General features: G+C 40.7%; 1 protein-coding gene across 2 annotated transcripts; it reads left to right on the forward strand.

The window, feature by feature from the left end:
• Positions 1–544: 544 nt before the first annotated feature.
• pld3 (phospholipase D family, member 3) lies at positions 545–16,895 on the forward strand. Of its 2 annotated transcripts, XM_020938624.2 has the most exons (12): positions 545–684; positions 4,118–4,204; positions 5,505–5,543; positions 8,123–8,262; positions 9,708–9,888; positions 11,093–11,204; positions 12,008–12,135; positions 12,217–12,414; positions 12,785–12,924; positions 14,119–14,284; positions 14,873–14,972; positions 16,479–16,895. In XM_020938624.2, exons 2-12 carry the CDS (start codon positions 4,178–4,180, stop codon positions 16,733–16,735), a joined length of 1,488 nt encoding a protein of 495 aa, XP_020794283.1. In that variant the 5' UTR covers positions 545–684; positions 4,118–4,177; the 3' UTR covers positions 16,736–16,895. The 2 variants fall into 2 exon arrangements, with proteins under 2 accessions (XP_020794283.1, XP_020794285.1); XM_020938626.2 differs by lacking the exons at positions 4,118–4,204; positions 5,505–5,543.
• The last annotated feature ends 9,937 nt before the right edge of the window (positions 16,896–26,832 follow it).

The following is a 26,832-nucleotide window of genomic DNA, read 5'->3' on the forward strand; positions in this document are numbered from 1 at the left end:
ATTGTGTTAAAGTTGTTTAACGCTCAGTGTGTGTTGACGCGTGTTCGACAAGCCGCAGCGGTCAGATCTGTGGAGAAGCAAGCATACTCACTGAAGGAGTGCATGATTTTCAAAGAAAACAATAAAAAATACCTGTAAGTGAATGAATACAGCATAGATATGTTGAACCATACACTGGAATATTCCAGGCAAAACAATAACATCTCCATGGAGACAAGCAGAAACGTTACACGTTACACCTCCAAGCGTTTCGAAAATGACTGAAGGACCTATATCACACAAAATGAACTCCTGTGAGCTTTGAGGCATGTTAGAATGTTGTTAATGCTCCAAAAACATACCTGGAAGTGAATTGTGACGTCATGTAGTGGTCGTATTCAAGTGTCTATCTTTTACCTTTAGAGCTCAGGGGCCCTCAGGCGTGGGGCCTTGGTGGGACGGTGTGTGATGCCCTCTGGTGGTGGCACACTAAACACTGAAAGAGAGCAGTGTTGACCCACGTGACAAAACACTGTCCAATCACATTGTTATGTGCTGGTGTCACATGACCGCGGGTCTCCACTGCGCTGGGACCTGGATACGGTTTTCTCTTGTTGTTTTTTTTGTTTTGTGGACTAAAAATCCGAAGTGTGGCGCCGGTGTGGATGAGAGCGGACTAGAGTCGGTGACGGTCATATTGTACCGGTGAGTTATGGAGGTTGTGGTTTTACAGAATGGCGTGCGCATTTTTAGGATCAGGAGAAAACTCGTGTAGTGTGAAGGCTCAGGGGCATAACATGAGTGAGTTATGAAGATCTCCGAGAGAAGATCATGATCAGTGGTGGAACGTAACGAAGTACTTGTAGGCCTAGTACACTTCTGTGCTTAAATAGCTTAGTATCTGTCTTTACTTATGTACAGTTTAGTTTGGATACTTTTGGATTTTACTTCACTACAACTGAGCAGGTCTCTGTACTTTCTACTCCAGTACATACAAAAGTAGCCTACTTTTTGAGGGGTTTGTTTTCACCATGTTTGTGGTAACATGCTGACTAAAGGTACTGAGTTGAAGCCTCTTTGAGCAAACGAAAAGAAATACAAAAAATTCATGAGGAAATTAAGAAATGGATTTGTGTAGTTTTTTAATCAATCGCTTTTCTTTTTTTTTAAATCCATATCTCAGATTTTGATAAATTGTCAAAAACAATGTGAAATATGTTTACTTTTTAGTAAAAGTGAAAGTACATTCAAACCGGTACTTAAATATGTTTACAAACTGCTGTATTTTACTTTTACTTGAGTAACAATCTGTATCTATAGTTTTACTGAAGTAACAAAACTGAATACTCATTGTACCCCAGGTTTGGTTCTCCTGGTCACCCATGAGCACCTGTAGGCAGTGTTGGGAAGTAATTGAATACATGTACAGTACACATGTATTTTTCTTTCCTAATTTAAAGGAACAGTACTTCATGCATAATATTAGTGTTAGAAAAATACAGTTGGTAAATGTGTGATGATTTATTTATTTTTTTACACTATGATATATTGTTACCCAGTGTACAAGTTTTCAGAGTATTCATAATACAGTGATGACTGGACATTACACAATACAAAAATACATTTTAATTTAGGTATTCCATATTCTGTAACTAAATAAAAGTATTCTATAAAAAAAATAAGTATTCTTTACATCACAGCCTATAGGAGCACGTATAGTAGCAGCCCATGCACAGAAGAAGGAAGTGTGTGCCTCACGTGGTTTATGAGACTGCTGTCGCTGTCTTTTATTCTTATTTTTATGCAGAGGAAGGATCAGCCGTGACTAGTGACCACAGCTGACTCCTTAAGCAACTATCACATGACTTTACAGCAGGGACTAGGGCCTTTGGGTGCCGTGTGTTTGGGTGCAATTTAACCTACAGCAGAATTAAAGGTCCTATTACACAAAATTAACTCTTGTGAGCTTTTAGCCATGTTACAATGTTGTTAGCTCCTTAAAAACAGACCTGGAGTGGTTGTGTTTAGTTTCATTCACACATGTTTGAGTCAACATGGAATATTACTCTGTCAACATCCCCAAGTTTAAAATGCTCTGTGCTACCTTGTGATGTCATGTAGTGGTAGATTTCAAGTCAACAGTTCCTTTTACTTTAGTTCAGTAGAGATGGGCAATTCCAGGAGTGAAATCATCAAAATGTTTCTAGTAAAACCTCTGGAGTTTAAAAACACAGTGCAGCACTTCCTGTATATATCCTTTATGTACCACATGACATCACAAGGTGGAACTGAGAGAAGAGCTCAGCCTAAATATGCAGGGTTTGTGTGTTAAACCTGTAAGAATGAAACAAAACACAACTCCATAGATCAGAAAATAGTGTAATATAGGCCCTTTCTCTCTGCCTTTGTGATAAAGCTGTGTGTCTGGTGTGTGCAGCAGTGTTGGGCGGGCTGATCCGAGGGCTGCTGCGCTGGGCTCTGGAACCTTCTCTTTGTCTCTGTCCCTCTCACTGAAACCCATGTGAATGAAGAGTGGGCTTCTGCAGCTTTAGGGGCTACAACTATTCTATCTCCACAAACCCACGCATCTCCATACTACAGACACCTCTTTAGGGCTGCAAGATTATTCCCAGGCAGATGGAAATTGGAATATGAATGGATACAATTAGCAAAATAGAGTAAAACAGCAGATTCTAATTACTGTATTTTCCGGGCTATTAGACCTCCAACCCCATCAAAAAACGACTGCATGCTCCACAGTCAGAGCGTCCTATACACGAATCCACTCGTGTGTCCCAGCATGACTTCAGTAAACTACAAAGCCACACCACCCACAGAACACACAAACACACACGGAGCAGATAGCAACCGCACAGCCAAAAACACCCACAGACACACTCATCACTCCACGCCGACGAGGAACGGAAGGAAGGAACGAACCGAAAAAGCGAGTGCAATGTGCCACTTCTAGACACAACTGAACAACTGAGTCACTGCGAACACGCCGACAATCCGTTGGTCCCAGACAGCACCCTCCCTACACGCCACAACTGAACAAAGCCCAGAGTCACCGTGAACGCCACAAACAAACCAAACCACTCACCCATCACACTGTTGGGTTTCCTTTAAAGTCCAGTGTGGTTTGTTTGTGAAAAAAGTTTGAAAATAGACCATTTAATGACAGTGCGTCTTATAATCCAGAGCACCTAATAGCCCGGAAAATACGGTAATGCTAAGAATAGGATTGAAACTAGATACTCATTTGAGCAGTTATCAATACTAAAAAGCCTCATTGATAGGACAGAAATGAGCCTTCCCTGAATGTGTTTAGAATGATGTTGAGCTGTATCAGAACAAGTAAAAAAGCACATAGACTAATAAACACACATGGACACTATGAACCTACTGGACCACTGAGGATTATATAAGACACATGGGAATAGAAAAGAAAGTTCTACCATTTAACGTTGAAAACCACATTCTATGGTCTAAATAAAGTGTTTGTTATTATCATCGTGGTGTCGGAATTGGCATCAAGTATCGAGTCTATTCCTTAGTGTCAAAATTGAGTTTGAAATTTTAGTATTGTGATTGCCTTAACCTTTTTTAGTTCAACAGTTATTGTACCTTTTGACCAGGGGTAGGCTTTTTTTTTTTTCCATGGGGCCACATGAGAAACAGAAATTATTTCGGAAGGCTGTGCCAAAATGCTTATCTCAATTCTGCATAAGATCAATTGTATTTCTTTATAAAAAGCTGTAAATCACAGTGATGCCGCTGTGGTTGCTCCTACAGAGTTGGGCTCCTTATCCCAGGCCGTGAGCCCAGTAGGTACAAATTTAGATAATAAAAGACAATGACAATGAAAATACAGGGAGTGCAGAACACAGCCGCCTTTTAACAGGATCACATAAATTTGACCACACATCCCTCGTCCTTCAGTCTCTTCACTGGCTCCTGGTGCACCTTCACAATGATTTTAAAACTCTTTTATTTCCTTTTAAATGCCTTCATGATATAGCCCTTCAGTATCTGTCAAGCTCAGGTCTGCTTTTGACAGTACTTGGGCGTACTGTTGTCGTTGAGCTGCATTCTGAACATATCAAAGCTGCACTCTGATAGACTGATTCTATTTCAGGTCCTCCTACGCTGCTGGTCCCTTATGTGTTTCTTGTGTTAACCCTGTGAGTGTGTAAACATGACGGAGGATATCCCATACAAACAGGTGAGCTGCTGATCTCTCATTCAGCGCATACTCTAATGTACAGATCTGGTTTAGCTTTTGAAGAGGAGGTATTACATTTCTTTCATTTCAAGTACATTTCTTGGAGCTATCTATCATGTTATAACATTGTTCCCTCATCAAAAACACGCCTGAAGAAATTTTAGATGTCACCCATGCATGTTTGAGTAATTTAGCAATCTCTCCCGCACATCACCCAATCATAGCAATTCTCCATAAATATATAAAAACATGATACAAAACTGTACTCAGCAACTTGACAAACTTGATGTGATGGGTAATACCGTATTTTGCACACTATAGGGCACTCTGCATTATAAGGCGCACTGTCATTGAATGGTCTATTTTCAAACTTTTTTCACATATAAACAGCACCGGACTATAAGGCGCATTAGACCAAACACAACAGTTGGATAAGTCAGTCCAACTTTATTTAACGCATTCACAATAACTCTCAACTTTGTTCAATTGTAACACGTAAAAAAAATCCTGTCTGAGACGCTAAATTGTTGTCATATTCAAAATAAGTCATAATAGTTCAAACAGCTGGGCGATTCCAGCGTCAACACGCCCACATCCCTCTGTCATGATCCGAGTCAGTGTGGTTACTGTTCCCTGGCAGTTCAGTGATTGGTGAATGGGTGTTCTCCTTCTCTCATCCACTGCTCCCATGCAGCTCACACTTTCACTTTAGAACAGCCTTGAGTTTAAAGTGGGCGTTGTGAGCGTGTCTCTTGACAGGAGCATTTTAATATTAAAAAGAATCACAGTATGTATTACTCTTGATGCTCCTGACTACGGGAGCTGGAATGCTGAAAGTGGAGCGGCTTTGTAGTTTACTAAAGTCGTACTAAGACACACAAATAAATTCATATATAAGGCGCTCTGGATTATAAGGCGCACAGTCATTTTTTGATTAAATTAAAGGCTTCTGCATTATAGGGCGCACTTAGCCCTATAATGCGGAAAATACGATAGTTTCATTACAGAGATGATTGTGTTGCAATAGAGCTCTGAAAAGACAGTGACTTAGCATGGAGAGCAAAGGGAAAGGAGACTCACAGCATCAAAAACAAAAAAAACTTATCAAACATGTTAATACATTGTTTTCAGCAAATACAGCATTTTCAAAACAATAAAAGATAACATGGTGACCTAAATACAGTATGTTGTGTGTTGCAGTGAATCCACCATAAAAGATCCCCTCTTTAAAACAGATTTATTATTGTTAAGGCAGTTTCTGGAGGTGATTAAAAGCGTTGAGTGTGTGCTTGTGTTTCAGCTGGGAGAGCAGCAGGGGTCCCAGAGGAGAGCTCCATGGGTAGGTCTGCGCACCATCACCTCAGGCCCTAATGGTCCTTTGGCACCAGCACCTCCGCCTCCACATTCAAGATTACTGTGTTCTTTTAGCTGATTATATCCTCTGCTCTTGGGTCTGATGGAACTGTTGATGACCTCCCAAAATGTGCAGGGGACTCATTTATGAAGAGTTTGTACATTAGTAATACCCGATACTGACATTGGTTTTGAATATCAGCGAAAAAAAAAATAAAAATAGCTAGATCCGGTTTTATTACATACTGTAGGTTCAGCTAATATACTGGTTGGGCCTTTAATCGGACGTAAAAAGAATCATATCTACAGACTGATTTTGGCTTAAAACGTCTCTTAATGTTTGAACTTTATTTTATTTATTTATTTAAAAGTAGTGCACAGAAAACATTCATCTCAGAGAGAAAAGATGCTCTGTGCCAGATTTAGCTACAAGCTGCTTTCTACCTGCACTCCTTCCGTTAATGCAAAGAGTGTAATAAGAGAATAAGCCTGTTACTATAATTTTGTAAAAGTGGGGAGAATTTAGTTTCAATAGAATAAGATTTGAGCTGTAGAAGGTTGAGTAACCGACTTCTCTGCCTAATTATTGGTTCATTCTGTTATTTATTTGTTGCAGCTCATGTTTGAATTTTATTACCACAGTACATTTCTATAGCAATATATCGTGCTTCAAGATTTGTTTTTGTGGCAGGCCTATTCACCTTATTCTGCCTCGCCCACATTTGTCTCTAAATGCTCCTAACCCACACTTTCCTGTGGTGGCACTTCGGTCAAAAAGAGATCCCATTCATGTCAAAGGCGAAAAGTTTTGCAGATTAAATCTGATATAAAGTCGGTTCATTTATGTAAAATGTTCAGTGTTCATGTCACCAACAAGTCAACACAGATTTTCTGGAGACTTCAAAAGGACTTCTTAGTCCATATTGAACTTCTTTACTGTTTGGATTGGCAGCTCCATGTGAAATAATATAACCCAAATGATGATGGTGGCGCCCACAGCATCTTCCAGAATAAGGTGAATAAGTTAACTGTGTTTTTAAAAAAATTAAATTCCATTTCCTGTGTCCATACACTGGAAACGGTTAATATCTGGTATTAGCAGATACTGAGTCAAAGTATCAATATTGGTATTGGAACTGAAAAAGCAGTGCATCCCTAATGTACAAAATGTAACATACATGACTTTCTACATCCTATCCAAAAACTCTCAGAGATGAAACAAGCATCTGAGTGTAGTAGTGGAGCTTTTAAGGACCAAAATAGTGCACAGTTGTTCACTTTTATGGTACAAGCATGAATTTTGCCAGATTATTTGCTGGATGATGTGCTTATGACCTGAGTCAAAACATAACCAGTTGGGCTGATAACGGAACAGAAGAGTCTATGATGGAGTATGTGAAAATTCTTACCAAAACTGAGACATTTTCATGTTCTTTCTTATAAGTTGAGTTTCATCAAGTACTTCTGCTTTCCCAGAATCACATGCTAAAATGTTGATAGTGCAGACATCACTTTACATTGTACCTTCTGTGGCATTTACCACAGCACAGTGCTCATTTCTGTGTTTTTTAAGGCCGACACTTGAACCCCAAACACTGTTCTTTGATCAGTATTTGGGTTTAAGCCTCTTTTCCATGCAGCATTTAATTATCATTATGAAATATGATATGGTGCTTACTGCTTACAGATCTTTAGAGATGGTTAAATATTTTTTGTTAAAAAACAAAAAATATGGCTTTGAAAGATAAAATATTTTATTAACTTGGATTTCAACCACACAACCCTTACATTCTGGAGGAAAACGGTCACGTGACCTCCTTAATGCTTTGGATTTTATGAAAAATATTTGTTACATTACAAAATGGATAACTAAGCAAATTAGACTATCAGAAAGGGATTATGCAGTGTTTTTTTTTTTTTTTATGCCAGCCTCGTTTTCATGTAGTCCATTTTGTCCATTGCTGGTGCCACAGGTCTGTGTGAGGAACATCACTAGAATAACTGCGCTATTGATCATATTGAGTTGCCACAAGGATCACATCACAAAGGCTGAAGTTCTTTAGATCATAGTCAAATACGCTTTTGCAAAGTATTATATTAAAAAATCCTGTTGTACCTGTAGTTTAGACCTCTACAAACATGTTCTGACATAATTCTTTCTTGGGTTCTTGGATTAGTATAAAGTTCAGATTTCAGTTTTCTCTCAAATGTGAATGCTCATGCAGTCGATATTGTGCTAATTTCTGATCTATGTTATAAAGTCGTTTCCTCATCACAGACAGGCCTGGAGTTGTGTAACACACAAACCCTGTAGATTTAGACTGAGTTCTTCTCTCAAACTCAAAAGACATCACAGTTCCTCCTTGTGATGTTTAAACCTCATATGCCATAGAATCATTTGCAAATCTATATTGCAAATCAAAATCTCAAAAAGTGTTTGTAAATCACAATCCATTTTTCCCATAATTGTACAGCCTTAACCACCAGAGTAAATGTGTGCTGAGAAGTGTAATGTTGACCTGGTGCTAGTATAAAAAGTGTAACCCAGTGAACATGTCCCTGTAGAGTCTTTGTGCTCTGCTGATGCTGCTCCTCCTGCTCCTCCTGCTCCTCCTGACCATCATGGCAGTGCTCGCCCGCCTGACCCTCCAAGGGACCACGCCATCCATCCACTGGGGTGAACCGCCCTGCTCGGACCCCTGCAGGTAACAGAACCACACATGTAGAACTGCCTTTTCAGTCATTTCAGTTCAGCTATGCCCAGATGTGGCTAGAATAGCCAAGCATTGTACTCAAGTAAGGGGAATATGTGGACAAGAAGTTTAACTGTGGTCTCAGGTCTCAGGCAGGCCTAGAACCAGGAAGAGTAGGATCTTCTTTTCAATGTTCCACTAGCAACCATGGTTGCTGATTGATGGTTGTTCCACCAGCACCATCTAAAACGTGGGAAAAAATAGACGACTTCCTGCAGCAAACTGTTGCAGTTTTGCCCAGCAGCATTTACACTGTGCGTCTCAGCGGGCTTTGTGTCTCAGAGGCCTCAGTGCAGTTTAACAGGAGGACTGGTCAGGATGTGTCCTCCTCTGTGTCCTGCAAAATCACAGCAGTGTCCAGGGGGAACCAGGTTAACACAACAGGAAAGGCCCCACTCTTACTCCACTCTGTTGTTTCGGTTGGTGACAAAATGATCCATTACTTCCTCTGCCACATTTGCTGCCACACATGATGTAAAAAGCCTGTAGCATCTCAAATGTTCAGAAATACCTACTCTAACAGTCTCTTGTGGCAGAACACCTTCAGAGGAAATACTCTGAGGGAATGAAAACATTTGCTGCCACATATGATGTAAAAAAAAAATTTAGCAACTCAAATGTCCAGAGGTAGCTCCTTAGCAAGCCTCTTACACAGTCTCCAAAATTCAACACACCCTTACTTTGTGTCCTGATAACTGCACAAGCTGCACTTCTTAGTTTGTTAGAATTGCATGATATGATTTAAAAAACAGAGCTCAAAAAAACAAAAAGTTTCAAAAGCTGCTCAGTGTGAGTCAGGTAGGCACAAAAGCAGCTAACTACTCTGTTACTATGGGGGGAAAAACGGAGTAAACTGAGTGATTAATGTCACGATTCAAACTAATTGAGTCCATAATTATGACAATGGTAAAAACCCAAAGTGTCACCTCCTTTTTCGTCCTTCTGTAGCGTGAGGCTGGACTGGTCCCATTGGTGGCTGCAGTAGGCTAATTAGCAATAGTCCATATCATATGTAACTGAGAAGAAACCTTTAAAGGCTCTGGGCTGTTGGGCATGTTGTGTGCACTTTATCCAGTGGTTGGCATAACATACTGTATAAAGCTGAAAGGGTTGCCCATGCACATATCTGTTTCCTTTGGCGTTGCTGTGCTTGGTACAGTTGGAGCACGCCTGTGTGTCTGGACACTCCGGTCTCACTCGCTCCAAGATGTCCCATAACTCTGCTTTATATTTTGAGCCTCAGAGGTTTATGAACAGCCTCTTGTTTTAATTTAATGCCTTCTCATAAAAGGCCGTAAAAATGTTGAATCCACATGTGCGTTGTCATATTGTGGGCTTGTGTGAAAGCTTACATATTTCCAGGATTTGCCTGTATTTAGACTTGTGGTCTTTCTCAGTTTTGTGCTGGTGGAGAGCATCCCAGAGGGGCTGATCTTTAACTCCAGCTCCACACACCCAACCATCTCCCAGACCTGGCAGAAGCTGATGAGGGAGGCCACCAGCAGCCTGGACATCGCCTCCTTCTACTGGACCCTCACCAACAGGGACACAGGAACTCAGGACCCGTCTGCTGTCCAGGTGAGACAGCATGTTTACCACTCCACACATAGACTATTGATCTACAAAGGACATGACCTGAACAGTAGATCATAAATTACAATATGATCATTGTTCTTAATATCATAAGAAGTGTAAGTATGCACACATCACTGGTGCTATTCTACAACAGTGAACATGGAAAACGAGACAGAGACAGAGCGTGTGCACTTACTGAACTGAAGAGCTACTGGTCCAAAGGTTTTCATTCATTAAATGCAGTTTGGGAGCAGCAGAGCTGCATGATGTGGAAACAGCCTGATCTGATGTTCAGGTCAGTAAGTGTGCAGGCTTTGTCTTTTTTTCAATTGCTAATAACAAAGGCTGTAATGGAATGGTAATAAAAAGTAAAATCAGCAACAAAAAGATTTGTATTTTTGTATTGTAATAATACAAAAATAAGAATAATGAATTGGATTTATATGGGTTTTTTTAAGGTACCCATCGTGCTTTATATTGTATTATGGTTTCAGACTGAAGAAGGTGAGGCTGCCAGTCCGTGCCATCAACCTTGTTAACCACCAACAGTCAGACACACACCACAATAATTCTAGGCAATATGGGTGTGGTAAAGTGTCTTGCCTTAAGGTCACAACAACACTGCTGCTCCAGTATTCCACCTGCTTTTCCCACTGGGGTCCTGTCCCATTGCCTTTTGTTTATAAAGCTCTAATTTGTTTGCCTGGGATGCAGAATACACTCTTCTTCAGTACTTGTGAGTCTAGTCACCGGTGACTCTCAGATAGGTGTGATTGACAGGTGGATTAGCCAATTATGAACATGCATTGGCCATCTATATAAAAACAATTTCAAAACATTTATTCAGAATCAGTGAGTGAAGCACCAAAGTCTGTTAATCTAAAAATCATCTGTGACCTACGAGCTCCTTCGTCTCACACGTGCTACTGAAAAAGAACAATCTTATGTGTGGACGTGGGTCACAGACTCACATGCCTCTGTATAAAACACACACAGATCATTCTGAATTTGACAGGCCTTTAATTGGTACCTTTCCTGAGGTAACAGGTATGCTGCATGTCTGGGCATGTCTCTGTCTGACTGTTGTCCCTTTAGCTGGTGCAGTCCCCCCTGCAGACCACAGTCTCGTACAGGGCAAACATCTGCAGCAGATACAGTGTGCACTGGTAGCACATGCTGACATGCCTTTCTGTGTGTTCTGTGTTAGGGGGAGGCTGTGCTGAAGGCTCTGGCTGACCTGTCTCCAAAGCTGAGTGTACGCATCGCTGTGAACTCAGCCGAGAGTCTGCCAGCTAACCTGCAGCTTCTCCAGCGTGCAGGTACATCAGGGCTTGGGGTCAGGGTTTTGGGGTTAGGGTTTACAGGTTTCACACAACCTGCAGCTGCCCAGGTAAACAGAGCTTGTGCTTGGGCATATTATCGAAAAAAAAAAAAAAAAATATATATATATATAATATATATATATATATATATATATATATATATATATATATATATATATATATATATATATATATTGAAAAAAAAAGTGAAGGTCCTGTGAAAGCCTGGATGGTAGGTCAGTGTTAATTTACATCAAGCCACATGTTTCAGATTTGTCACCAGTATGTGTGACATAACAATACAATGTCAGTTATCATGTAATGAACATTTGAACAGCTGATATATTATATATTATATAGTTTTGTTTTTAGAAAGTAGTACTAAATGGACTCATATTACACTATTTTCTGTTCTATGTTATAATGTTTACTCATCAAAAACATACCTAGGACTGTGTTCCACCTTGTGATGTCATGTGGTAATACAGGAAGTGTTTTTAAACTCCATACATCTTCAGTAGAATCATTTGGAGAATCTTCAGAAATTTCCAATCTGTACTGAACTTAAGGTAAAAGGTACATAGCTGTTAACTTGGAAATGTAGATAGATACATCTCCAGAACAGATATGTTTTTGAGGATTCTAACATGGCATTCAAACATGACTTATAGCTCACAAGAGTCACACAGCACCGTCCCAGCCCCAGGACACTCCGTCTGGGTCATTGTAACAGTTTCACCATCATCTTCACTTCAGGTGTTGCTTCTGGTGGGACATGGGTTTGTGTATTTGTGCTGTAGGAGCTCAGGTCAGGACTGTGAACATGAAGGAGCTCACCTCAGGGGTTCTCCACACCAAATTCTGGGTGGTTGACAAGAAACATGTGTACATCGGCAGTGCCAACATGGACTGGAGATCCCTCACACAGGTATCGCTCTCAGTTTGTCACTGTGGAGGGACACTGATATCTGAAAGAGTTCATGTGAAGGTCTTCTATGCTGGGCTGTAGGTAAAGGAGCTGGGAGCTGTTGTGTACAACTGCAGCTGTCTGGCTGCAGACCTGGGGAAGATCTTTGAGGCCTACTGGTATGTGGGACAGAGCGAGTCTATTCCCTCGTCATGGCCCAGCAGCTTCTCCACTGACTTCAATCAGGACTCCCCAATGAAGCTGCAGCTCAACCGCTCCGAGGCCAGTCTCTATCTGTCGGTAAGACTCACAGCGTAAACATGTGTGCTTCTCTCTGCAGTATCAAAAATTTTAAAAATCAGATACGAATCTATACCAAAACTAGTATTAAAACTAGATAATCCCTGACATCAACAACTAAAAATGAACCTCTCCTGAGCTTTAGAATCATCTAGAGCTGTATCAGAACAAGTATAAGAGCACTGACCACTGAGAGATTACACACATATAAGACCACATGGGAATCTAACTGTTCTACCATTAAATTATGAAAATCACATTATTGTCTTAAGAAAGAGTATTTCTACTGAGTATCGTGTATATTCTTTATTACTGAAATCAAGTTGGAAATTTTACTATCATGACACCACTGTGACCTGTTCTCCTGCAGAGCTCGCCCCCCTCCTTCTGTGCATCTGGCAGAACCTCCGATCTTCAGGCCATCCTTGGTGTGATCGAAGATGCTCATAGCTTCATCTACATCGCGGTCATGAACTACCTGCCCACCATGGAGTTCTCCCATCCCAAGAAGTGAGCTCTTATTTAAAGTGCCTATATTTTTTATCTCTGTTATAATATTGTTTCCTCATCACAAACACATCTGAAGTTGTTTTTTATTCCATTCACACATGTTTAACACGCAAACCCTGCATATTAAGGTTAAGCACTTCTCTTAAAATAAAAACACTCCTCTGTGTTTTTAAATTCCATACACCTTCGTTAGAATAATTTGGATCATTTCAGCCCTGGATTTTTAAGTTACACCTATTATTTTAGCCTCATTAAAGCTACTTCATGTCTTGGCAGATATTATCCAGCAGATATTAGAGACTTTCCATCAGACTCTCAAAATGCTCTGTTCCCCTTGTGATGTCATTAAGTGGTAGTTTTCTTGTTAATAGCTCCCTTTTACCTTTAGTTCAGTAGAGACTGGAAATGCCAGATCTGAAATGATCCAAATTATTTTAGTGAAGGTGTTCAGTCTTAAAACACATTGGAGCACTTCCTGTATTACCATATGACATCACAAGGTGGAACAGACTGTTTTCTGATTGAGAGAAGAACTCTTCCTAAATATGTAGAGTTTGTGTGTTAAGTGTGTGTGTGTTTGTGTGTGAATGAAAGAAAACACAACTCCCAGACATGACAAAAGATAGATCAGAAGATAGATCAGAAGATAGCTTAATATAAGCTCTTTAAGTGAACAAGTAAGTGAAGTAAGTACTTTTTAGCCATGTAACGTTTTAGCCATGTAACTTTTACTTGAGTATAAAGTTTCAGTTGAACCAGCACTGTTGAACCTCCTTCAGTAAAACATATCCATCAGCATCATGTAGACAATGCCCATCTGCTAATGCAGGCATGTCCAAACTATGGCCCGGGGGCCAAATGTGGCCCTCAGACAAATTTTTCTTGGCCCTCAGACGTCCAGTTGAATTGGCCCAAATTACCTTGCAATAATTTAAAAAAAAATTTTTAATGCAAGTTTTTTGAAAATCTACCTTGATAAAGCCAATATTGAATATTTAGTGTTTGGTTTTAAGGATCTTAGCAGGAATAAAGACTGATGGTTCATTCTAATGTGTTAAACCTGCACATATTTAAATTATTCACTGTATTGAGCATCAGTCTACGTCCCTTGATCGGCCTCTGCTTCATCTGTGTTTAGATTTGTGGCCCTTGTTGAAAAAAGTTTGGACACCTCTGCTTCACTGTTGTGTGCAGGTACTGGGCCAGTATCGACTCTGCCCTGCGGAGGGCGGCGTACGAGCGGCGTGTGGCGGTGCGTCTGCTTGTCAGTTGCTGGGCCAGCACCTCACCCATCATGTTCCCCTTCCTCCGCTCTCTGGCCTCCTTGCAAGAGCCACGGAGCAAACTGGACATCCAAGTGGTGAGCTTACCTCCGCAAGCTCTCCACCCGTGTGTGGAGCTCTGACATGCAGCTGTGCGTGGGGCGTGGAGCGTGTTGCTGTGCGTGGAGCGTGTTGCTGTGGGTGGGGTGTGTTGCTGTACGTGGAGCGTGTTGCTGGCGTGTTGCTGTGGGTGGGGCGTGTTGCTGTACGTGGAGCGTGTTGACGTGCATTTGGCGTGTTACTGTGCGTGGGGCGTGTTGCTGTGCGTTTGGTGTGTTGCTGTGCGTGGGGCCTGTTGCTGTACGTGGGGCGTGTTGCTGTGTGTGGGGTGTGTTGCTGTACGTGGGGCGTGTTGCTGTGCGTTGGGCGTGTTGCTGTGTGTGGGGCGTGTTGCTGTACGTGGGGCGTGTTGCTGTGTGTGGGGCGTGTTGCTGTGTGTTGGGCGTGTTGCTGTACGTGGGGCGTGTTGCTGTGTGTGGGGCGTGTTGCTGTGTGTTGGGCGTGTTGCTGTACGTGGGGCGTGTTGCTGTGTGTGGGGCGTGTTGCTGTGTGTTGGGCGTGTTGCTGTACGTGGGGCGTGTTGCTGTGTGTGGGGCTCTGATGTGGAACTATGAGTTGTTTTGCAGAGGCTGTTTGTGGTGCCTGCGAGTCCCGCACAGAAGGAGATCCCCTTTGCCAGAGTGAACCACAACAAGTACATGGTGACAGACAGAACAGCCTACATAGGTATGTATGTATGTATGTATGTATGTATGTGTGTATATGTATGTATATATGTCCCGTATGTATGTCCTATATGTATGTATGTCCCGTATGTATGTCCTATATGTATGTACGTATATATGTACATATTGTATGTACTGTATGTATGTAGATTCTAGAATGTAATGTTGTCATACTCCCAGATGGGGGAAAGACACAGTTCTGCCTGTTTACATTGTAATTTTTGTTGTGGATCATTTCTGTTACTGACTAAACCAATACTTATATATATTATACTTACTTACTAATAATATTACAACAAAATGATGCATTTTAACAATGTTTATTTCACATCTGCCCCACATCTGTATTAAGTATGATCGGAATGTAGAATGTTGTGATGTCATCTGAAAATCAAATAACTAAATACAACTGAATACTAAAACTTGTTCTGATACTTCATTAATAATATAATTCATGAAAATTAGACTGTCTTTATCTGTATCACAACAGTCCAGAGCCCATATGGTAATAACAATTACTATTATTTGGTGTCAGTTAATGCAGTTTGATTGAAATCTGTATCAGGCAGCTTTTCCTTAGTATGGACATAGAGAGTGGCATTTTGATATCGAAATAACATTAATACTATATGCTTTGTATTCATCAGAACTTTGAGTATGCTCATGTTATGTGTGGAATGTGTTGTGTTTTTCTCTTTCTCTTACTGCCCATTCACACAACGCTCCCATACTAAAGAAACTCCAATGATCGGAAATGAACACACAGGACTCTAAATGGACAGGGGTTAGGAATTTGATCTGAGAGATTCCGAGTGATTGTTGGTGCAACTGTACAGCCTTTACATTTTGTTGCTGTTGTAGTTCATTAATACCTCATCTTCTCATGTCTACTGACAATTAAAAGTGACCTGAAGCACATATTAAATATTAAATGTTAGTGTTAGTTGGTAATTATTGAGATCACATCAGGTGCTGTTCCTGATATTTACACTCTGAAAATTGTGAAAAACAGAATTAGTTTATTTTAAATGTTTTGCAGTGGTCCATTTATTCTTCACTTACCTTCTGCATTCAGAGCATCCTAATTCTTCACTGTCAGAAACCACAGCGGAGTTTTGCCATGAGTGTGAAGCTAACAACTAACATGCTAATGCTTTCTAATTAGCCGCATGCAGCAGAGTTATTTTGAGCTGCAGGAGCTGCATATATATGTGTACTGGGGTAGGACACATTTTACTCAAAACACATGTTAAAGAGTTGGGTATAGGACCAAACAACTGCTATTCACATTATGTCATATTTCACCTTTCCTCTAGTATGTGACCAGCTTTATGACATGAAACTTTCTGAATGAAAATGTTAATGCGACAAAAACATAAAATAAAAAAAAATAATAATAAGACTGGTTGGCTTTCCTTTTTTGGATAATAGATTGAATAGATAGTCCTTACTTTATATTATTTTATTTTGCAGATATATTGGTTGTAATTTGTGTTCTTTCTCCCAGGGACGTCCAACTGGTCTGGGGATTACTTTGTGAACACAGCGGGTGTGGCTTTGGTGGTACAGCAGCCGTCACTTTATGCACGAGCTTCTTACTTCTCAGGGGACCCAGACTCTTCAGAGGCCCCTCACTCTTCAGGGGCCACAGTTCAGGCACAGCTGCAGCAGGTGTTTGAGCGGGACTGGGATTCAGCCTACAGCTCTCCTTTGTCGCACAGCCACAGCTCTGTGAACAGCTCTGTGGACATGTGTGCAGTGTGATACTGCAGCCTCAGGGAGCTCACACCAAGTCCAGTTCAGGGAGGACATTTCTTCTTAGTTCTCAACTCTTCTTATTTGAAGCACTTTTTCATTTTCTCAGGACACTGTGTTTATTTGAGAAGAATATGGCAACCTCTTAATAAAAATATTATCTTCTGTATGTCTCTGCAGTTGTCCTGTTTTTAGAAAATGCATGCTTTGTGACATACTACGCTCAGAAATATGGTCAAAGCAATGAAACAATGAAACAAATGAAACAAGGCCTGATGTTTATTTATTTGAGACAGGGACAGTGCACATTTTTTACATTAACCTTTTTTACAGGAGAGATGCTTGTACCAGGTTGTAGCATCAGTGCTAATTTCCACCTGTAGTCCCTGAGCAGATTCATTGATTGATTGTATTTTACTGACCTTGGCTATCAACTGTTCTTGGAGACCTGTAGCATGTTTTGGGTTTACACCTATACAATAAGTTTCATACGCAAACTATATTGGGAGGCTACCATAGTTTAAGCTTGACACCTCTTCGTTGATGCACAGGCCTATTGGCACACTGTACAGCCCAATCAGACTTGATCCGGGGTGTTGTCGAGGCAACAGTCATGACATTTAAAATATTATGTATTTGTTGTGACATATATGTATGAGTCTTGACCGCTTATCACACTTTACAGTGACTCACTTGGCTGTTGTGCAGTTAAAACTGGCATGCTTCACACTGAAACCCACCATAAAATTTACTTTTTAATGTACTTTTTAACAATAATACTTGAGCATGCCAAAGTACTACAAATGGCACATGAATTTCATAATTTTATCTTTAGAAAGATGTTGTTTATGACAAAGTTGCCATGAAGCCCATTTTGCAGTTTTGAATGTTTTGAAAGCATAAAGTGTCCAGTAGAGGACGCCCAAAGACCACGTATAAACCCAGGTGAAGTCAAAGGTCAAATCAGCATATTCAAAATTTGTGAACCCCATAAGTTCAAGTGTTCACTCCCAGTCACATGCGCTTTATGGCTTCATCTGTTAAAAAAAAAGACTGTTGACTGGTGTTTATGGTTGTTACGGGAAGAGGAAAGCGTCACATTGAGTCCGCTGAGCAAAAACAGGCCAACGATATAAGGCAAGGCAAGGCAAGGCAAGTTTATTTGTATAGCACAATTCGTACACAAAGTAATTCAAAGTGCTTTACAGAATAAGAAATACATTAAAATCATAATAAAAACAAATCAAAACATAAATAATCATGAAGATTAAAATTAAAAAAGAGAGACATAAATTGGAGAGAAGAGTGCGGAATGAAAACCTTTCAGTTATATGCACAGTTAAACAGAAATGTTTTGAGTCTGGATTTAAACAGCGTCACAGAAGAGGCCTGTCTCACATGTTCAGACTGTTCCAGGTTTTAGCTGCATGAACCTGAAACGCTGACTCCCCTTGTTTAGTTCTGACTCTGGGCACCAGCAGGAGGCCGGTCCCTGAGGTCCTCAGAGTGCGAGATGGTTCATATGACACTAACATGTCACAGATGTACTTTGGTGCTCGGCCATGGAGAGACTTGTACACAAGCAGAGCTGCTAAGAAAAATAACTCCGTGGAAATGCATATTTGTGTATTGTGTTTGCAGAAATGGTGTGTAATAAAGATGTAGTTTAGTCTACACTTTTACAAAATAACATCTGGTCTGGTTTAAAGGAGCACTACTTTTTAGATGTTTTTAAACGTTTTTTTTTAGATGTTCCATGATGCTCCATGAAAACCTGCATTCTCACTGTGAGCTGTTTTTTCTCACAGTGAGAAAAAACAGTCCTCTGCTTGTCTAATGCCGTACTGTGGAACATTGCAGGACAGCCAGTAACATCTTCATAGAGACAGATTATGTCTTTCATCTATAATTTTTGGATGTTTTATTGCTTAAGCAAATCAGGTGACAGAAGCTCCATCACAGATGTGGAGTGCATGCCACCTGCTTAGGCCCGGCTCCGAAAAAAACTTACTCTTGGCGCTGTGCGTAAAGCCATTAAATGACAACTCGAGCGCCTTCCAGTCCGAATGAACATGATTCAAAATGATTTCACAAAAGTATTTCAAAAAGCTACTTCAGCGGCGTACATTCTTTGACAGAGCTGCAGCAATGTCTGTCCGCGAACCTGTTCCATCCGGAGCGTGTTTTGTGTTGGCTGGCTCCGCTCTAAGCCCGTGAACAAGGCACAACAATGACCCGGCTTTAGGCGCCGCGCTAAAGTGCTGACTGTCCACTCGCGCTAACCCCTCTATTCTGTCCAATGTGTGGCCCCCGCAGCTCCGCGGGACAGTGGTCAGACGCGCCCGGACACTGCGCGCTCTACCCCCGCTGCTCCACTACTCCACGCCTGAGCACGGCGCACCGGACCCAGCATGTGTGAGTGCCTGCGGGCCTTATTCCGGGTCTCCTGGACACCCTCCTCGGATACAGGTCAGTGGCACCGGGACTCCACCTGTTGAGCTCTTTTGGGGCACAGTTCTTTGGCTTTAAAATATGTTCAAGACTTCGATTACAATTTCAACTTTTTCTCGTGCAGTAAATGTTCTATGGACTTTTAAAGACCCTTTTAAAGAGCCTATATATATTTTGCGTTTCACCCCATGCGCTCAATTATAGCATGTAATTCCAAAAGGCACCACCAGATGGCGACAAACTTGCACCCAGGGGTAGATTGAAATCCTAACGCTGTTTACATGAGCTAAAAACAAATGACACACGCTCTACTGTGATGGACAAATGTACAAGTAAATTGAGCAGAGAAAGGACCAGTGCGTTGAGGGTTTCTAGACTGAACTTCAGGTCAGGGGAGGGTGCTATAGGGTCTGCACCCCCTGTGCTCAGGACCTCAGACCCCTGTGGGATGTCAAGAATAGCCGTGTTTTCAGTTAGGTTAATCATTGGAGATGTAGAGTCTAAAGAAAACGCAGAAATGTGCCATGCAAAGTGCAAAGTGCCTCACTCAGGCTGTGCGCGCTCGTGTGTGCTGGTGTACAGCCCACTGAAACGAGCAATGAAGCATAAGCATACAAACATGCAGGCTATTCACAGAACTCCATATGTTTGTGATAAAGAAACAACATTCTGGTTAAAGCCTCAGTGCGGGGTGGATGTAAGCAGTGCACCTACTCTCTACCCATCACCAGAGGGAGCCAATCTCTGCCCTGCTCTTTGTGGGTACAGGTAGTCTCCAGGCTCCATACTGTTATTCTTATTGAGTTATATATTGTTCAGTGTAACAGTACTTTTACTCGAGTAAAAGTCGTGGTTCCTCTTCCCACTGTAAGTAAGTCTTACAAGACAAAAGCTTAATGTGACAATGTGAAAAGATTTGAACATTTGTGATTGTTGCAGCTCCTTCAAATTTGATTTAGCGTGTCTCATTTTGTTTATACTATACTCACTTCACTTAAAAAGTCATTTTGGGCTACATTCTGACTACTCCAGATGCCCTTTTTTCTGGATTCCTGCACTGAGCCCCGTCACAGACTGAAGATGTCTGCAGGGGCGTCTTAGAGCAGCATGTTCTTGTCTGTTTTGGAGGATCTGGCTGGACTTCCTAAGGTTTGTCACTTTGGCAGAGGTCAGAGGTCCAAGATATCTGCCCCTCCTAGGGTCATCCTTCCCTCCAGCCCGCCCTGCATGCCCTAATATGGAGGAGATGTGTCTGCCCCGTGCCCAATCAGGAGGTGGTATGTGCGCATACTAGTGCCCTGGTCAGAACTGGGAGGTAGCGGTCAGAAGGAGCAGGTCAGCTGGACAGGACAGAGCTCGGAGGGGCCACTGCGACTGCACCACCCACAGAGGGGCATGTGAGGAGGACAATACACACTTTTCAACTACAGTACTACTTTTGAAGGTAAGTATTTGAAAACATCTGAGCATACAGGAGTAGTACTCAGTTATTAAATCAGTTACATTTACTTGAGTAACCTTTATGTTGCTCAGAGTACTTTTACTCCTACCTATATTTCTCTTACCTGAGTAAAAGTTGTGCTTCCCTTTTCCACTGTGCATAAGTCTGCAAGTGACAAAATCTTGATTTGACAAAATGATTTGAACATTTGTGTTTGTTGCAGCTCCTTCAGATCTGGTTTAGTTTGTCTCATATTTGTGTCTGTCTTGTGAAAACTTCAGATTTTGTGACTTATTTAATGTTTTCAAATTACTTTCACTTTAAATTATAAAGCAGATGTCACGTCTCTCCAGTTACTCCTTAGTTAGTCTTACTTGAATACAAATTTTCTCTGATACTTTGTTACTTTTTCTTGAGTAATTTTTCAGACCACTTCTTTGTACTTCTACCTGAGTAAAATTCTTTTGAAGTAGGTTACATTACTCTTACTTGGGTAAAAAAATTTTGGCTACTCTACCCACCTCTGCTCAAACTGAATACTTTTTAAGACAATAGAATGTGATTTTCAACATCAAATGCTAGTATTTTCTTTTCCCTTCCCATATGGCCTTTTATGTGTGTAATCCCTTAGTGGTCCAGGTGCAGGAGGTTCCATAGTGGTCCTGTTATACTTATATACAGCTCAAGATCTAAAGCTATTGTGTAACAGTTCATTTGTGTCCTGTCAATGTGACTTTTTCAGTATCAATACCTCATCAAATGAACATCTACTTTCTATGCTGGGTTTAGTATGATTATAATCTGATTTTCGATACTTTTGACAACCTTTGACAGCTCGTGCGAACCCAAATGTCAGTCCATGTGTTTTGCGGCTCATCTGTGGAGTTGTGGCTGCGGTGGGCATAGTTGTTGGTGCACAATAGTGTCCTGTTTGTGTGCTGTGTGTGCGCTGTGTGTGCACTGTGTGTGCGCTGTGTGTGCGCTGTGCAGTCAGCTGGCCCTGTGTTAGGGGACACTGAGGTATTCACACTATTCACAGGAACTATTTGCAGCGTGGTATGTCACTATGGGTCCAAGTGCAGCCATGTTTTGTAACCAGAGCTGGGTCCCTGGACACATTTTGAGCCTGGAGCGCACGCTAGCGATGCACTTTTAGACCAGGTGGAGGTGGTTCGGTGGCAGGGAGCGTCCATCTGTTGGAAAAATCATCAACAAGTTTTCACTCTTCTTAACAATCTCTCTTTTTTTTTATTTTACTTAAAAAAGGATCAAAATATTGTAAATAAGTGTATTTTTGGTGACTGTTACTTTCAAAATCAAGTGTCAAGCTTTTTGAAAATTGCTGACAATAAATATTTTACATATTATGTTAACTTAAGTCAACACCTTTTAAAGAGTTCTCATGGCCATTTTCCATATTTTCTCTATTCTATTTGTTTTACTAAAATCTAAAAAGGATAATATAATAGTTTTTTGTAAATGTATTTTTGTAAGTTAGTTTCAAGCTTTTTGAAAATTGTTGAAACATGCTATTATAACTATATGTCAAATCTAAACTTTAAAGAGCTCTCATTGTAATATTTTGAATGATAAATGAATATGCTAGGGAAAAACATAAAACATAATTTTCTTATTATATTATATTATTTTTTGTTTAAAACTAAATCAAATAAAATATTAAGAGTTCAAAATATATCCAACAATTGTATTTTATACATGCATTTTTGGCCAGGTGTAAAATCTAATTTCAAAGCTGTGTTGAATTTTGTCAGTATAACAATAAATATGTAAAGTCAAAACTTTTAAAGAATTATCATTGTCAGAATTAAAAATGATTTATTTTTTCTTCCTTTTTTGATTTAATTTTATTTTTGGCTTAATAAAAACAGTTAAACATGGCTTTCACCCAAATTGATCTTTGACCATTAGAAAAGTCCATTCAAATTGGATTAATTGCACAGTCCTACTCAGTGGTAATTTATTCACCCACAAACCACAAGTTTTCCAGGTTAATTCTAGTCCAACTAATTCATACTGTTGTTGTGTTCCGAGGCAAGACACTTCACCCACTTAGTCAAAGCTGAAGGAGGTTGAAATGTCTGAAATACAACCAAGAACGACTGAACCTGACACCAATGAGTAGTATACTGAAAGGAGAAACTCTGGCATTTAATCTATGCGGTAAAGGGAGAAGGTGATATGATCAAATTCTTTAGGATCTCGACACTGGTGGACATGAAGAGGAGGAGACTGTGGCTGAGGAGGCTGCCGGCTCTGCTGCTGCAGTGAGCAGAGGAGCTGAAATGAGAGTGAAAAAGTTGAGATTTATAGATGTATAAATAGCTCAGTGTGTGATTGGTTGAGAGGCACATTCCACAGGCTGTGATTGGTTGACAGGGACAGACAGGAGGGAGGCATAAGGCAGAAATATGGTTGAGCTTCAGTAGAACAATTTTGGTCAAATACAATCAGAGGTGTGTAGAGGAGCTACAATTGTACTTGAGTATTGTAACTTAAAAAATATTATTGCTCAAGTACAAGTAGAAAGTAGTGGTTCAAGGGTTAAAAGTATTTGGGGAAACTGCTACTCAAGAGCTAACTGTAAGAGTAACTGTCTGGATGTTGTTGTTTTTTTTAACCTGGTCCCAGAAGGGTTGTGTTTGTTTGTTTGTTTGTTTGTTTGTTTCTTGTTTTAGTTTTTTTTTTTTTTGGTATTTTTCTTGTAAAATGTCAATTTAAATTGAATCTGTCTTTATATAAATACACTGTTTCCTAGTACCTTTTTCTGCATAAATAGTATTTTTTTTGCCTGAACACTCCCTGCAGGTGTAGTCTTATGAGTGAAGTTTGGGTTAGATACACAGAAATACGGAATCGTCTGGAGAGCTTTTGCAGCACTCCCTTTCTAGCTGGTCAATCGATCGGCTGTCTTTAGTCAACTATAGTCCTACAGTGTGCATCCTGCTAATGAAACTACAATTTTCTCAAGTGAATACCCAGCTTTGAGTACTATCCCTATAAAAACAAGTCCAGAAGGTTGAATGCTGTAATAGTGCAGTGATACTGCTGTAATAGTGCAGTGACAGTGCTGTAATAATGTTGTGATAGTGCAGTAATAGTGTTGTGATACTGCTATGATAATGTTGTAATAGTGCTGTAATAGTGCTGTGATAGTGCAGTGATAATGCAGTTATAGTGCTGTAATAGTGCAGTGATAGTGCTGTAATAGTGCCGTGATAGTGCTGTAATAGTGCTGTGATAGTGCAGTGATACTGTTGTGATAATGCTGTGATAATGCTGTGATAGTGCTGTGATAGTGCAGTGATAGTGCTGTAATAATATTGTGATAGTGCTGTAATAGCGTAGTGATATGGCAGTGATAATGTTGTAATAGTGCAGTGATAGTGCTGTAATAGCGCAGTGATCATGCTGTAATAGTGCAGTGATAGTGCTGTAATAGTGCAGTGATAGTGCTGTAATAGTGCTGTGATAGTGCAGTGATACTGTTGTGATAATGCTGTGATAATGCTGTGATAGTGCTGTGATAGTGCTGTAATAGTGCTGTAATAGTGCAGTGATAGTGCTGTAATAATATTGTGATAGTGCTGTAATAGCGTAGTGATACGGCAGTGATAATGCTGTAATACTGCAGTGATAGTGCTGTAATAGTGCTGTAATAGTGCAGTGATAGTGCTGTAATAGTGCTGTAATAGTGCAGTGATAGTGCTGTAATAGCGTAGTGATACGGCAGTGATAATGCTGTAATAGCGCAGTGATCGTGCTGTAATAGTGCAGTGATAGTGCTGTAATAGTGCAGTGATAGTGCAGTGATAGTGCTGTAATAGCGCAGTGATAGTGCTGTAGTAGCGCAGTGATCGTGCTGTAATAGTGCAGTGATAGTGCTGTAATAGTGCAGTGATAGTGCTGTAATAGTGTTGTAATAGCGCAGTGATAGTGCTGTAGTAGCGCAGTGATAGTGCTGTAATAGTGCAGTGATAGTGCTGTAATAGTGCAGTGATAGTGCTGCAATAGTGCAGTGATAGTGCTGTAATAATGCAGTGATAGTGCTGTAATAATGCAGTGATAGTGCAGTGATAGTGCTGTAATAGTGCAGTAATAGTGCTATAATAGTGCAGTGATAGTGCTGTAATAGTGCAGTGATAGTGCTGTAATAGTGCTATAATAGTGCAGTAATAGTGCAGTGATAGTGCTGTAATAGTGCTATAATAGTGCAGTGATAGTGTTGTAATAGTGCAGTGATAGTGCAGTGACAGTGCTATAATAGTGCAGTGATAGTGCTGTGATAGTGCTGTGATAGTGCTGTAATAGTGCAGTGATAGTGCTGTAATAGTGCTATAATAGTGCAGTGATAGTGTTGTAATAGTGCAGTGATAGTGCTGTAATAGTGCTGTAATAATGCAGTGATAGTGCAGTGATAGTGCTGTAATAGTGCAGTAATAGTGCTGTAATAGTGCAGTGATACTGCTGTAATAGTGCAGTGACAGTGCTGTAATAGTGCAGTGATAGTGCTGTAATAGTGCTATAATAGTGCAGTGATAGTGCTGTAATAGTGCAGTGATAGTGTAGTGATAGTGCTGTAATAGTGCTATAATAGTGCAGTGATAGTGTTGTAATAGTGCAGTGATAGTGCAGTGATAGTGCTGTAATAGTGCTATAATAGTGCAGTGATAGTGCTGTAATAGTGCAGTGATAGTGCAGTGATAGTGCTGTAATAGTGCTATAATAGTGCAGTGATAATGTTGTAATAGTGCAGTGATAGTGCTATAATAGTGCAGAGATAGTGTTGTAATAGTGCAGTGATAGTGCTGTAATAGTGCAGTGACAGAGCTGTAATAGTGCAGTGATAGAGCTGTAATAGTGCAGTGATAGTGAAGTGATAGTGCTATAATAGTGCAGTGATAGTGTTGTAATAGTGCAGTGATAGTGCTGTAATAGTGCTATAATAGTCCAGTGATAGCGCTATAATAGTGCAGTGATAGTGCTGTAATAGTGCAGTAATAGTGCAGTGATAGTGCAGTGATAGTGCTGTAATAGTGCAGTGATAGTGCTGTAATAATGCAGTGATAGTGCAGTAACAGTCCTGTAATAATGCAGTGATAGTGCTGTAATAGTGCAGCAGGCCTGGTGCTGGGGCAGGGTGTGGCAGGGCTCTCCTTACACTGGGACAGCTGCAGCCCTCTGGTCACAGGATCTGCTGACCTCCATTCCAGCGCCTCCATGAGCTGCTAATGTTGGCCCAGGCTGGAGCAGAGGGGATCAGGCCAAAAGCCAGGCATTCTGAAGCTCTGCTACGCCCCCACAGGCAGGGTCTGGAACAGACTGGGGAGAGACTGTGCAGCTTTTATGTTTGGGATCCATCACTCAGTGTGACATTGAACATATTTCACTTCTGCATCTCCCTGGAGACAAGCAGGTGGTTTTTATTTAATAGAACTTCACCTGGTGGACCTGCATTCTTTTTTGTTTGTATGTTTCAGGGTTTTTTTTTGTTTGTTTGTTTGTTTGTTTGTTTGTTTGTTTTTAATTTTGGTTGAGTTATTGAACTAAAAACTACAGAAAAACACAGTGCTTTGATAGTTCTGTGATAGTGCAGTGGTAGTGCACTCATCATGCAGGTGACAGTCCACCTCCAGAAAGTTACACATTATCACTTTTAATATTACAGGTAAAGCAACGTTGCCATACCTGATCTGGTCAGATCTCTGAAGTTAAGCAGGCTGGGCCTGGTTAGGACTTGGATGGAAGACCTCTGGGAATTCCAGATGCTACAACAGCGCGGCAGTGGCCCTAGTTTAAACTGTTGTTGCACTTGGGCACGACACTTCACCCCCAGTATGAAAGTGATGTTTGCATGAATGTTGGTGGTGACTGACTTCTGTCTGCAGTAATATCTTACTCACTTACAGCCATAGAAGAGTGAGGAGTGAATGAATAATGCACTGTGAAGCTCTTTGAGTGTCCAAGGGTGCAGTACAAATTCAATACATTATTGTGCATTATCAGTAACATCTCCATGGAGACAACCAGAAAAGTTACTCTAGCTACTTCAGATACATGAAGAAAAATAAAGCAATCTATCAAACACTTGCAGTACATGTTATATTAGTGTATTTATCCAAACATCTCAAACGGATGAGCATTCCATTGTTTGGTGTTGTTTGTTCCACTGAGAGCAAAGGGCAGAGCTGAGTGT

This window comes from Boleophthalmus pectinirostris, unplaced genomic scaffold, assembly GCF_026225935.1.
Source record: "Boleophthalmus pectinirostris isolate CB_2022bp ecotype Guang Dong unplaced genomic scaffold, ASM2622593v1 HiC_scaffold_9, whole genome shotgun sequence".
NCBI classification, from domain to species: Eukaryota; Metazoa; Chordata; class Actinopteri; order Gobiiformes; family Gobiidae; genus Boleophthalmus; species Boleophthalmus pectinirostris.